The sequence below is a fragment of the Dermacentor albipictus genome, chromosome 5 (genome assembly GCF_038994185.2).
Source record: "Dermacentor albipictus isolate Rhodes 1998 colony chromosome 5, USDA_Dalb.pri_finalv2, whole genome shotgun sequence".
Classification (NCBI taxonomy): Eukaryota; Metazoa; Arthropoda; class Arachnida; order Ixodida; family Ixodidae; genus Dermacentor; species Dermacentor albipictus.
The window spans coordinates 90,624,618-90,639,649 of NC_091825.1; the positions used below are offsets into that span (position 1 = coordinate 90,624,618).

General features: G+C 43.4%; 1 protein-coding gene across 1 annotated transcript; it reads right to left on the reverse strand.

Moving 5' to 3' along the window:
- Positions 1-1,859: 1,859 nt before the first annotated feature.
- On the reverse strand, positions 1,860-11,957 carry LOC139059930 (procathepsin L-like). Its single transcript, XM_070538559.1, has 8 exons — positions 11,833-11,957; positions 10,906-11,030; positions 8,985-9,127; positions 6,246-6,437; positions 5,337-5,528; positions 4,633-4,798; positions 2,746-2,851; positions 1,860-2,051 (listed from the first exon to the last, which is right to left on the reverse strand). Exons 2-8 carry the CDS (start codon positions 11,006-11,008, stop codon positions 1,952-1,954), a joined length of 1,002 nt encoding a protein of 333 aa, XP_070394660.1. The 5' UTR covers positions 11,009-11,030; positions 11,833-11,957; the 3' UTR covers positions 1,860-1,951.
- Between the last annotated feature and the right edge of the window lie 3,075 nt (positions 11,958-15,032).

Consider the following 15,032-nt stretch of genomic DNA (forward strand, 5'->3'; position numbering starts at 1 on the left):
CTGCTCAACTTAGTAAACTGTCTTGACAAAGTCACCTCTTTATTGACATGCTGTAGACAAGTGTATGTTTGCTAACTTTAGCAACGTGGCCGACGTGGTCGGTAACATTTCTATGTTCTTGTACTTGATAAGGTAAAAAAACGATCATTTTTTTCAGTGGTTTAGATGGTGTCGTAATTGTGGGGCGACTGGCCATTCTCGAGAGCTTTGAAAAAGGGGCATTGCTATGACGAGAGAATAATGGAGAGAGAGTGGAGTAAACAAGAAATTGTGTAAAAGATCCCACTGTCGCTCGCAAGGTGAAATATTGATAGCGATAGAAAAGTATCAGATGACTACACGAAAAAGGTACGCAGCCTTATCGGCCTCATATATTGCATTAAAAATTTGCTTACTAATAAATTAACAAGGATGGTTCCAACGTGCGCACAGGCTAATATGGACTGGTTTCACTCAATGTCCCTGAAACCATCACTTCGTGTCACAACACTGGCACGATGAAGAAAGCCGACCGCGGGAAGGAAACCTTTCGTGCGACCTCTTGCTTCACCAGGTCTCGGAAAGTTAAGATTACGCCAGCTCGAAACGCTAAAGGCGGCCGGAATCAGAGCGCTCTCGAAGCCACCAGCCAGCTTGACTCAACCTTTAACTTTGCACTCAACTGCATTACTTCCACGATATGGCGCGTCGGTGCATTATGCGCTTAGTCGCGCGGACGGCCACTGCCGGGATAGTGAAGGAGACGCGCGCTTACCTGCCCTTCCCCGTAGCGCACCTGATCATGTGACCTCTCAGACTGGGTGCGCGGGGAGACAACGCGCACAAGGCCGCCACGCTCCTCCACTCACTCTAACACAGTTTCTCTCGCAACCCCAGCATAGGCTGCGCGGCGCGCGTCAGGACCGTATCGAAGGGGAACTTTATACGGAAAGTCACTGCCACGTCGGAGCTCAAGGCGAAAAATCGCTCGGACCATCTGTATGGTTGCTGTCGCAATGAAATCAGTGGAGCCCTTTCACTACAAATATTCGATGAAATGGATTTGTCCATGACAACGCCCCGATGGGGAACTGGCGTAACAACAACAACGTGCTTCCATAAGTGTTCTACAAGGTCATCTTTCCCCTGCGTTCGGTTCCAAACATAACTTGCCTGTGGTTGACCTCCCTGCCTTAACTTTCTTGTTCTCTCTCTCTCTCTATCTCTCTTTGCTGCGTTGTAGACGGCACGATAAATTGTAGAAATTGCTGGGTAACATCCTGCCAAGTGCCAACATAAAAAGGTAGATCTGAGATGTAAATTACAGGCATTACTGTGAAAAATTGGATTCAGGGCCTATAAACAAGGAACAAGTGGTAGCCGCGTGGTGCTGTTCCAAAACGAGTATGCGAGAATTTTCAGTGCTGCATGTGTTCTACCAAAGTGTCGGCGAATCGTGTTCCGTTATCAATTTATTAAGCGGACATGAGGCAGTAACTTCGGTTCTGAGTTTGTTTTTATACTAAGTTGCAATCAAGTTAATATAGCAGATATATTATCGTACAATCAAACGTGCAGCGGAACAGAGGTAGTCGTACACGGAACTGCCATCTGGTTGTGAGAAACACAATTTTGTTTTTGTTTTTTTGCGCTCTTTGTTTCGGCTTGTAGCCGTCGTGGTTCTGTGTAGTACTAGTACTGTTTTGTGCGGCAAAAGAAAATTACATGGCATTATCGAAGGCTACGCAGTTGCTCCATGAGCCGGAGGTGCGTTTAAAAAAAAAGAAAACAGTTCGCTGTTCTGTAACGAAGCTTTTGTGGTCAGGGGGCTCGCAACCGCCCTTTCTATGTAAAAAAAGGTTGACAAAAACAAGCACGGCTCGGCGGCAAAATGTGGGTGATTTATTGCAGTGGTGAAATTGCGTACAATTTACGAAGCGTTTAATGTGATCTGGTGACGTAAAATAGCTAGTTAGACGAGCGGGTAGCTGGCTGAAGAGGCGATGCCGCACTGGTTGTCTTGGTCACGTGACATCTTGATGTAGCCCTTGTCTCCCCAGGTTTCGCTCCAACTGAAAGGTAATTGCAAAAGAAAACGTGTAAAAAAATAATGAAAACTGTCAGCGCGTTTTCTAAAAAAAATATCCACAACTATTGTGGCAACCTAGGCTGTTGCTAAGCCTGTGTGACGGTTTTGCTTTGTAGTGAGAACACTTACACTGATATAAACAGCCCTGGTTTACTTTTCGGGGATCAAGGCAGCGAGGGAAAGTCGTGCTGCTCTCGCGCCAACGCTCGCGCTGTGTGGCGTGCGGTCTAGCGCGCTTGAGAGAGGCACAGAGCGGCGTGCTTTTCATCGCTGCGACGACTGCCACATCTGCTTCCCCAGCGTTGATGAGCGCTTTTACAGAAAGAAAAAAAAAAGAGAACCGCATTCGATGCCGTGCCCGGGGACACGACACCCCTGCCAACAACGTCTGCTTCTCGCGAATGGAGCAAAGATGCAATTGCAGTCCGCTATCTATCCGCTCGAGTGATTGGTGGAAATGCATCAGCGTCACAGCTGTTCGCGTATCTCGCGATTACGAACGTGTCGAACTCGATACTGCAGTCCACAGATACTAACGTAAAAGTTAACTAAGCTGAGCAATGCGAAGCGCTATACTCTCCACCGTAACAGTTAGCTCGCGTCCATTGCCTCTGAACTTCGCGTGATGCTGAACAACCCCCCCTTTTTTTTCTAGAATGTATTGTTACCGTGCTCACCTGTTCTTGACGAGCCAATATTTCTTGCCGTTCTCAACACCATAGCCGACAGCGAGCACACCGTGGTCCAGCGTTTCACTGCTGCATTCGGGTTCATCGTACACTCCTGCAAATATTATAAAAAAATTGGCACGGTTGGCTCACGCACGAGTTCCGCGCAAACTACGACGACAACAAAGGATAGCCGCGACAATTTCTTTGTATTTTCATCAATAAGTCGGCAGGTTAACTTTCCCGAAAAATTCTCAGGCCCTCATCGTTGTGCTGATCTATACACTTGCCATATTTGGTGAGCGTATTTGTATTTCTAAATTACTGAATATTGGTTGATGGCGAAGTTTTCCATCGCAAATTAAGGCAAGATTGCGCAGTTAAGGACAACATCATGTATCTCTCCAATAAATGTACGGTGCAGGATCGTTCGAATTATTCGCATACAGAAGCGCACTATATTGATGAAATAACTGCAATTACATTAGGCGGCGTCCCATCACGCTGCGGCTGCCGCAGTAAAATGTGTACATCTACGGATATAAGCCAAGTGTCAAATACGGGGACGACAGTCCTCGACACCGATACTTTCTTTCCGAAAACCAGTTCCTTAGTTCCGAAAGTGACAAGCTGTTCTTGTGAAACATGTAATAATACTTCTCCCTGACAGGAATAATAAATTTTCTTCTATATAGGGTGTTTTATTGGACCATCCGAAATTTTTAAATATCATATATGAATGTAATCCTTCAACTGGATTACTCGAAGAGAGGGACGTTGCTTCTACAGTAATCAAAACGCGTAATCAACTGTATAACAGATTTTCACTAATAATGATTTGAGCAAATAATTTACGGCCCACATTGGAATTTATAAATTGTAGCAGGAGAGGTTCCGAAACATATCGACTTGGAACCAATTCTGAGGATGGCACTTGAGATACACGCCATACCGTCTGCGATAAAAATACGCTGAAGTTTCACGTAGTTTTTTAGAAAAATATTTTATTCATCGATGCGCAGAAGCCCCTAGAACACCAAGGTATTTCGAAGAAACAATTGGGAAATAAATATTTCGAACCTGCTGCCATGCTGTAAATTAATTCCTAGTCTATATGCCCTGCGAACACATCTACTACAAATATGACACTGCAATATGTGCCGTAAGTTTATAATAGATTCAACTTTATTAGCCTAAGTCTTGCAGATTAGCTGTTTACGCGTTAGGATGCGTCCTACAAGTAATGACAGCCTCTTAGAGTAATCCAGCTCAAGCATTAGAATTGTCCTATCTACCCAAGGCTATCCGTTTTTCCATTATTCTTAGATTGAAATGAAACGCCTGGTATATTATCACAAAAAAGATCATGGCACACACTGCCAGCGGCGTTTGTATGTATAACTCGCATCTGGCCTTGGCTTACAACTCTAATGCAGAAGTGAAGACTAAAATAACTTTGTTAGGGCGCGACAATCGATATGCGTACTCACAGTAGATAATACAGGGGTTCCTGGACAGGTTACATTGAAGTAGCTTTATGGAACAATTTTAAAACATTATGTTGCAAACATACATTGATTTCAAGGGTGAGGTCCTGAATTCGGCCGCCACGGGCTGATAGTTGCAATTTCTTCCAAATTTATTTTCTTTGCTTAAAACTTCGGTGTGTAAGGTAAACACTTTTATTCTCCCTTATGTCTTCTTTGGCTTCAATGTCTGTTCGCTTCCCATGGTTGTTGCTAAAGAAAGCGAGTAGTTTGTTCCACCTGATTGTTTTCTCGTGTTGTGTAAATGTATGTTTTAAATCGAAATGTCATGTAGCATAGCGTTAGAGAACGAATTAAAAGGCGTTTTGCACCAGTGAACAAAAAATACAAGCTGGCGACATGCATTTACCTTCGGAGTACAGCTGGAATGATGAGTGGCTTGCGTCGATGGCTACGGAAACTGGGCCAACGGTGGCGACCGCCTTCTTCAAGTCGTCTTCAGATCCCTCCTCGATGTCTACGAAGCCAGTGACGGTTGCACCAACGTTTTGCTTCTTGAAGCGGCACGTGCCATCCTGAAATATAACACGTTTACGCTGTCAAAAGAATTAAAAATATCGAAGAACCCCCACTCCGACTCAATATCGCCCTAATAGGTGAGCTTTCTTGGGCTTATCTATAGCGTTTTTTTCACCCCTCGGATATATACAAGTGCGGCAAGTCGGGCGGGTCGGTGAAGCTGCATAGTAATTGTAAAACGGCGCTCAGAAAGACGTTCACGATGAAAACGCATGTCACGTCTTTCTTTTGTTTGTCATAGTCTTTTTTTCGTGCTGTTTTACAAACACCATGCCTCCGACATTCTTGAATGGCAGATTTTAAAGCATCTTTACTTAGATTATTACTTGAAGTTGCAGCGTGTTCAACAGTGAAGTGTATTAACTGAGATTATCTCCCTAAAGGATTTGAATACATATTTTATTTTGAAGGATCAGGGCGGCGTCATATAGCAACCGCTAAATACGTAGATGACTTATGCTGCTATAAGAAGTCGATAGCCGGCTCCGTGGCTTCTACTGACATGTTTGTGGAATGCGCATAGCTCTCACTTACCACAGCCTCATAAGGATAGCTTTCTTCGGTGTCAATACCGTGGTTCGCCTTGATGTACTTAAAAGCGTTGTCCATGAGCCCGCCCTCGCAGCCGTTGTTCCCGAAGGATTGGGAGCAGTCGACCAAGTTTTGCTCACTGAGTGAGACCAGCTTGCCGGTCTTCAGGAAATGCTGGCCTTCCAGAGACCCAGTCTAGAAGCAAAATAATGCTTGTTGTTGTTTTTTGTTGTTGTTTGTACAAACCACAATATTCACGACTGTTGTAAGTTGTTCGTTTTTATTAGAAACTGCTTTATGCTGCTAGGGTAAAGAAAATACAAGAAAATATTCTTTTAGCACTAAAAGCAGCATAATGTGTACATTTGTTTCAGAAATTATTAGTCGTGTAGCGTTATCTGGCTTAGCGCGCATAGATTTTTTTTATCCTAGCTGAGAAATGACAAAAAGAAAAGAAAATTGGTTTTGGACTTATGACCACGCTGCCTTCCTTTTTCTCACTTTTGAGAATGTATGCGTTTAATACAATCACTATTCGCTGAAATGATCTTCCTTCGGCGTTACGTGTTCAGTTATGAACGCCTCGGTAACCATTAAGACAACTGCAGCAAAAGCACTAGAAATCATGTAATGCCTAGGACAATAAGTTATTTTTGTTTAGGAAGACGCACTTGAAGAAATAAAAAGGACACTGTGCTTGACGAGGGACCTGGTCAATTATAGCGAAAAACTCCCAGGTCTTGTCATTGCAATATAGGCTCCTTTGACAAAGGTATTCATATGTCGCCAATAGTGAATGCTTTGCAAAATCCAAGTTGTCCCGAAATAGAGCTTCTAAATGACAGGCGGGATTCTTTGTGTGGAGATATTCTGCGCAGTCACACGAGTTATTTTGCTGGCGTAAAAACTCACGGCGCTGAAGGCCCAGCAGGATCCGCACTGTCCCTGGTTTTTCACGGGTGTCACGGCACCTTTCTCGCGCCAGTCCATAGATTCTGGCAGGCTGCTGTAGTTGACGTTCGCCGGTGGCAGGAACGTAGATCCCCGTCCAGCTGTTCGGGCACCGCCGTAGCCGTTGAACATCTTTGCGAACTCGTGCGGCAGCTTTGCGTGAAATAAAAAAGAGGAACTCATTACCCGTACATATTTCTTCATGATGTTGAAGCTATATTGCATGTGACTCATCAATATGCGAAAGTGCAAAGATATGAACAATCACTGCGGTGCATGTAAAGCTGTCTTAGAGACGCCAAAGAACACACGAATCGTGCTCGATCTATAGCATGAGACTGCCATGCTTCAACAACAGTATTCGAATATCGTAGAAGAAGCAATGTGCACCCACTGCCTCACATAGGTACAAACAAAGTGGAAATCGTTTTAGATATTCTGTGTTAAATATTCAGCGCTGCTGACGTGCCTGCCTGTTAGAAGTTTGGCCAGCGGACGAACACTGCAACCTCAGCGCAAGAGCTGGATTAAAAAAAATGTTGGCAGACCTTCGACAAAGCTGAAGAGGTGTGGATAATTTCACGACTTGTTTCTTTGAAGCTGTACCCCTGAGTGATTGGAACATTGTGGGTTACCATTTACTGCATATATAGGAACCACTTCGTATGCATCTGCCGTATTATTTTCTGCTAGTTTTAATAGGCCGACAAGGTTACCGTGCTAACCTGGAAGGAAACAGCTGTTTAATGAGGGTCTCTTCACTTTACAGCCCTGCAAAGTGCCTGCAACTGGTGGTTTACTTTAATGAATTAAAATTCAAATTTAGGGTTTCATAGTTCGCTCTTTTAAATATAGTGAACTGAACAGCAAGGGCCGCCAACACATCTTAGTTGGTAAATCTGGCTTACAAGTTTGTGCGTACGCTGAAAGGAGGTGCACCACAATAAAGCTGATAACATGCGGATCTGAGTTCCCGCACATGATGCACGCTGATCACCCCCTTTTACTTGCTATATTAAACAAGCGTTGTCGAAGAGAAAGCATCGCGAATACAAAAAAATAACGGCTGCCGGCGCAGCCAAAACGTCCCTATGCCCTTTCGAGAGGCTACAACTTAGGCTCCTATAAATACGTTTGGAATTGAGGAAACGGTGGCCGATTTCTTATAAGCGTGGCAGATATTACATTATGCGCGGTGCCTAAACGACATTTTCCTCTGAGCACAATCACAAAAGCTGGGGATAGTTACACTCCACATATCGAAATATTGGTGTTAACTAATTACATACGGTGCTGTTTAGGCCAAGAAAAATAACCGCTCATTTGACAGCGTAGATTTGTTGAGACTTCAAAGCAAACTACGACGACGAGAAAGTGACCACCCAGCAAAGCGTTCTAACTGCCCGTCTAATATGCCTACGGCCAACATTCGTCCACTTTTGTGTTTGAACCCTGGTACCCGGGATGTTAGGCAGAAAACGCTAAGGGAAGTCAAATTAAGCCGAACATTCCAGGGGAATTCAGCAACTTGATAACGTGCAGCAAATGCGCTAATTCATTGTGGCATACTTGCGAGACTAAGTCGACAACTAGGACAAGTGAGCGGGTGCACACAAGCGCTAATCCTAGGGCTAAACCTCTGACTCGCACAATCGCCTGTCGTCTTTGTCAACGGGCTTAACGATACCCAAGTAGAAGGCTCTACGTCAACGCTTGTCTCTGCTGTAGTACCTGCATTACACAGAGCTGCATGCGCTTATTTGATGCCTGTTCATTTTACAGAATATTCCTCACAGTAAAATCCACAACTAGTTAAGGAAAGTCAGTTCGGCATAACTTGTCTAAATCAGTAGTATATATTAGTGAGGCAATGTTGACAAATCTTCCGGACTGGTATGTGTTAATTTATTTTAGTACCAGCCTCTAAATGCCCTACTTTAATACTAATGACCAACTTTAATAGCCGATGACGCGTTGTTATGCTGGTTAGCTGATGTGAGCCAAATGCTAGCACGTCGTCTCTAGGATCTTCAGCCTATCGGGGCCACTGTCCAATCACTGAGATCATGCCGAAAAACGACGCTGATACTCAGCGTTCTGGGTTCCCTTCCTTTGCGGCGAGCGGTAATGACGACATTTTCTTGCAGTTCTTTTTTTTTTATCACGAACGCTTATTGCGGCAAGCTTTTCCTGACGTACCCCTCTCGTATCTCAAACGTAAAATTTAGCCCCGAGGCTGATCTATTACCTACATTATGTAAAGCTAGGTGTGCTACTCGGGCCAAAATATTTTTGCAGTTGACTTTTATTACATTCTTCGTTATTCAAAATATTTAGCAATTTTTTTCTAGACAATGCAACACTTGATATTATAGCGCGAGCTAGCCGCTGCAGATGAATTGGACTACTGTAACGAAACTCACTACATTGCAATATATTGAACCGCGTTGCCGCTACTTGAGTGCTGGTTACGCATGTATCTATGTTCGTGCTCGTGTGTGGTTGTGTGCGCGCGCGAACACACTGAACAATCGAATGTTGCGGAAAAGCTAAATATAAAATTTGCCAAGCTGTTCAATGTGTAATGAATCAGTTACAGATAGAAAAAACTGTTATAATTTTTTTTGAACATCGTAGCTGTGGCACATCACTTCCCGTTACCCTAAAAGCAAAACAGCAAATCTTCATAACATTGCTCACCAGATCGCCGAACTGGTTCATGCCAAGCTTGTACGATACGAGGCCTCTGGCGTATTTCTCATTGTGCCTGGCAACCAGCAAGGCGTTCTCACTGAATATCTTGAACCTCAGGAGCTCCTCCGAGTTGGATTGGTAGGATTTTTCTGCAATGTAATGTTAGGTACCAGATTTAAAACTTTCCGAAGCAATGCAACGGTAAACTCTACTGCGTTCTGCTAAAGGTGGTGTTTCTTACTGCGTGCGATGTATGTTGTTACACCTTCATTGAACGGATAGGTCATATAGCTGATAATTTTCATGTTTGTATTTGCGCATCAAATTAGAACTTTCGGTACTCTTCACGCTTTGTTTTTGTACACACTTGCTTCTACCAACCTGAACATGCTCTATTAACACGTGGAAGGGAAAATATGCCGTAATAGTTATTGTTGTATAAAAAGAATAACTTGAGAAAAAGAAACTCTCCATTTTTGGATTCTGCTAACATAGGTGGTTTTTATGCTTATCGCACACAGAAATGCTCATAATGACCACCTCATATTATAGAATATTATTACGATATTATCGGGAGATACTCGAGAAACGAGCCGACTATATACAGACATCAATAACTACACATCATAAAACATACGTCAATACCTACAGGAGCTTTCAGTGACACCATGTGTGCTACCACACTTATTATGTCAAGTACTATCCTAACTATTTATTTCATGTGAGGAAGCGCACGCAATTTTAGATCTCCGGCCCTAATGGATAAAAGTAACGGCAGGCTTATATTTAACTCCGTGTAAATGAATTTTACGTTTAGGCTACTCAGATACGACTACTTCTGCTGGTCCGTTATAATCGTAAAGGTACTGGAGCATGCTGCACTCTCAATCCAGAAGTTATCGCTAGCATTCAACTCGTTTATTACTGCGGACTTCACGCTACTACTAAGGCGGAACGCCACTTCATGCAGTCGGGAACGTGTCGAAGCTTTTGCGGGTGTTCTAATCTATTCCCCAGCGGATTATACTTTCTATGAAAGTGCTACACGCTACTGGAACGCCCTGCGGACAACAGTGAGCTCTGTTGCGCGCTCTCCGCTACTTCCTTTGGATAAATACTATCAATCAATTGAAAAGTACAATAGATGCTTTATTATATTCTAAAAAACGTATGTGTTTCGTCAAGCGTATGTATCATCATTTTTGAGCGGCCGACGACTGCCCTATTGCGTGCGAACGTTCTTTACGAGGTTGTAGTCAGCGATGTTACGCGACCCAGAAATCAGGCTTCTTGAACACAGAGCAATCCACGATTCCAGGGAACACAACGAAAGAGGCCTATAATGGCATTATTATTTACCTATAAAGATTACAGAATACATTTAAAATAATATGGCAAGAAGTTTCGCTATATCGATGGCTACACAAAGAACTACGAAACATTTAAATGTGACACTTGTAGCAGGCAAAGAAAAACACCAGAACACGAAAGCATTTCCTAAAGACAGCGTTATCGCTTAGACGTCGCACACAAGGCTCAATCGCCACTGTGGTTTAACTTAAAACCACCCACGTGGGGAGCGTTATGGAAGCGTTATCAGATAGCCAATGTAATAGTAATCTGCTACGTTATGCCAAAAGTAATTTCTTTTGTCTATATATACGGTTCATTTCCCTAGAGTACCTTTTAGAAATATGTTGTCATAGTTGATATCGATATCCGTAAAACGTTGTTTATACAAACTGGAAAAAAACCAACTAACATGTGCAGAATTAAAGCAACAAAATTTAACCACACAGTTATTTTTTCTTTATTTGTCATCTACTTCTTTGCCAGTTATATTGGAATGCTTTTGTGTACAGAAGTTTTAAAGTACTTATTGCTGAGGCTAAAAAAAAAAAAAACGCTCTCAAGCAAGGGTGCTTACTGTGGGTCGCTTTGAATGCCTCCCATTGGCTGCGTAGGATTTCATGAGAGCTTGCCGCTATGGTTACCGCCACAAAGGCGCAGAGTAAGCTGATTCGCAGCATGATGGAGACAACGACAAAGCACCTGTAATGAAAGAAGCGTCATTCATTTATTTAGATCCGACCATTTCTTGAGCAGAAAAAGTGGAAAAAATGGCGTTCTTTTTATCTACGCGACTCCCCCCGAACACACATCGGAATTCTATCGGTTCAGGTAAGTTCTATATGTGCACGAAATGAGAACACGTGACTGGCGCTTTAAGCCACAGTCCAACTTTAGCATTATAGATGGACGACAAAGTCAATGAAAATGTATTACATAAAAGAGGTATGAATGATACGAGGTGATCACTTCAACGGATACGTTGATGATGCAGCTAGCAGCGCCTATCACGAGAATTAAGATAATTGCTATTTCGTGTGCCGCTAAGCTCTCTAAAAGCTGGGTCTTCCGCTACGAACCCGCACGTTGAGGTAATGTATTAAAACCTGGGCATACATATTTCACTAAACACGAGAATAACGAATTTTGTAGAGCCCTTTCGTTAGAGTGCAATGGCTATGTTTCCTACTATATAAAAAGGAACTACGACGAATATCGTGTACTCAACCTTGTTCTAGCCGTTATGAGAAAACGCGATCTATACTTATCGCGAAGCGTCGAAATGTGCCGCGCCATTTTCGAATATTTGAATTCTTAGCAGTGTTACGGTTCTGACCTTTTCAAAAGGCGTAGTTGCATTCAGCACGCCTACAGCTGCAAGGCTCATTCACGACAGATCTAGATAACGCAAGAAGTGAACAAGTCGAATAGCTGACAAAGAATAGCAGTTCCACTACCTGAGAGGCACAGACACCCGGTGACACCTTGACGGTCCCTGACTTACCTGGTGGAGAGCTCGACCCTTTCAGCCCACTCTGCGGTGTGGTTGCGGCGTCAGACGATCTTTATACATTTCTATGCGAGGTACTTATCATAGTGCGTCAGTGCTCCTATCGGTATTGATGTAGCTGAGGGAAAGTCCACACGCGCCATCGGAAGCGATAAGTCTGGCCCATATCTTTGTATTGTTGCTCGAGCAGCGAAGTTATGCGCTATTGTTTGCCGGACAATTGAATTCTGAGACCAGCCCTGTCACATGCGCTAGATAAAACACTCGTGCGGTTGAACTGGCACCAGCTCACGTGGCTGCACTCACCGCCTTCGTTTTTGGCGACGTAGAGGTGTGTCCAGATGAGAATGGAAGTGAGAAAACGTCGTGCGCCAAGCGCTCGCTTACGGAACGGGAGCGTCTAGGCGAATATGGTAGTGCGCTTTGGAAGTTGGCGCGGATAAATCCTTGTACATTTATGTTGTGAAGTGTACAATGCTAACATCATCAAGTCACGCATTAGGTTCGCTGATTATGTTTGCGAGATAGGCAGAAGCAAACCCATGTGTAGACAGGCTTGCCAAGGCTAAATGTACCACTTTTTATTACAACGCCATATCGCGCATGTAGTGGATGAATGCTCACAAGGGGTTAGGAATTCGTACGCTTTAGAGTGTTTATTGGGTTCTAACTGGAATTTCAACTCAAGATGCGTGAGTAGTCAAGCCTTTCGATCCTGTAATATATGTCAAGCCATGGTGAAACGTGGCTATATCGGTGCATGTAAGGATTAGACAAAGAAAGAATGCACGGAGGACACCGGCGTTTGTCCTCTGTGTAGTCTTTCCTTGTCCCACCCTTACACATGCCAATTTAACCGTGTTTCATCAAACCACCCACCAACTCGCCCATCTAAGTTTCTTAATCAATACAAGCCATTTCGTAATCTGTCACCAGGATTAACAAGGAAAAATCAATATTGCACGGTGGAAACCCGACGTAGGGTCTCTTGTCTAGAATCTCGAACGATATTAGGGGAACCGAGGAGTTCAATTTTGGTGGTCACAACCTCATGAAGGCAACAGATAATCAAGGCGAGGAAATCATATGGGTGATTACATATTTAAGAGAATGCATCCATTATGTATGGTTCAGCAATTCAGTTGACCGGTTGCTAGTGCCCCATCTGATAATTCCCGGCAGAAAACTTTACTTAGTTTGGCGAATTTCATTTGCACTGTTGGGGTAGTGATGTTAGGATCTGAAATGGTGCAGCAGGCGGAGTTCGCCTGGCATGCGTGGCTGGAACATGTTCTCGCTGAGCTTCCCGTAAGCGTTTTTCTCAGTGACGTTGACAAAAAGCGCGCACCACGAGCTAATATGTTTCTAACCATTGGATGCACTTTGCAATGATGTAATTTACATTATATGTTGTATGCCTAAAAACATCTGTTACACTTTTGCACGAATTTGAGTAATGCCTACTTAACAGAAGAGCTGAGTGTCAGTTACTGAAAGTCCGCCTCCTACGGGACTTTCTTTATGTTAGCAAACGCTCCATGTAAGGAATAATGTAATAAAACATTGATCTGGCGTTGTGCCGACATTGAAATAACTTGAAACACACATATTCAAGTTAACTATCCATACTTAAATGTTATCGAGCGTTGCTCTGCCGCACAGGGTACGCTGTAGATATTCTGGCAAAATATCAATTTGTTCTACTACACCGGCCCGTTCTGTGTCAAGACTAACAGCAGCTGTCCCACTAATAAGAAAAACGCACCCGCTAGAAACATTTCGTTTTTTTATTAAGTTTATTGGATATCGTGCGGCTTACGAAGCGTTCGGTTTAATCTAGCGATGTCAAACTTCACAGACGAGCGAGTAAACTGCGTAAGTGGCAATGCCGGACGGGTTGTTCATATACCTAGACGTCAGGATGTAGCCGTTGCTTTCTCAGGAGGCACCCCACCTGAAGCAACGTCTAACAAAACTTGCCAGCACGTTTTTACAAAAATGAGAGGCATTCTCTTAAAGGGAAAACATCAGAAAGGAAAAAAAATTGGAGACCTGCTTGGAGTTTAATTCATGCATGTCTATAACGCTGAAACATATCTCAAGGAGAGACCCACTGTAGCTGAAGTAACTCGACTTAATAATTCAGTTTGCAGGGAGGGAGCATACTACGCGTAACGTTGTGAGAAAGCAGCTTTCAGACAAATAAATTAACAATTCATGTTGTGCCCTACAAGTAAAAGAGCAACCTAGCTCGACTTTTTCCCGAAAGCCGCAGGAACACGTTGATCCATACAAGTATCTTGAGATTTGCTTTCTTTAAGGAGTGTCGAAATCATGCTCACCAGAGCTAAATAAGTTTTTGTTATCCCCATAAACTACTGCGTTAAACTACAATTACTTACACTGCCATACATTTTTAGACATTCAACACGCCTTTAAACGTCATATAAACGACTTTAGAGTGCGTGCTGCTTCAAAGGGTATTTCTGACATTCACGTAACGCTGATCAAAAGTCCACAAGCAAAGCCTGACTGTTCTCACCAGTTCATGAAGAATCATCCTTGACTCCATGCATAGCGGACAGCAGCCACGCCATGATTGTTCAATTTTTCACAGATGCACTGGGGCTCATCACGTACTCCTGAAAATAACATGAAAGTTGCAACATGATATGTGTACGTTAGTAGAGTGTGCAGGAAACAGATAGAAGCTCTACATAAGGAAAAGGTAAGGTGGTTAACGGGGCTTACCCTAGTTGATTACCTTGCAGTGTGGAAGTAGAGTGAAAGGTTAAATGAAAGCGGTGGAGTTCATAGTATGCACGCATACATATGCACAAGCGTACATTGCTTCTGCTACAGGCGATCATGTAAGTTAGCGGACTCAAAAAAGTGCAGCATCGTTTTAGTAGCCTTGAACATTGCAGACGCATGATGCGTCGTTCACGAGATCTTTTGTTACGCAAGCGGTCTGTCATATATTTTTCTTAAAGCACTCCGATGGACACGCCTCCGACCTTGATATTACGGACACACACACAAAATGTGCTTTTAGAGATTCTTCTGCGCTACGTTTGCAACAATTGGCTCTATACGCCATTCTCATGACAAGTAAATGAGCATTCGTGAAAACGGCACCTCTTTTCAGCGGACAGAGTATCTTCGTGTCGAGTAAGACTGAGTAAGAGTCATAA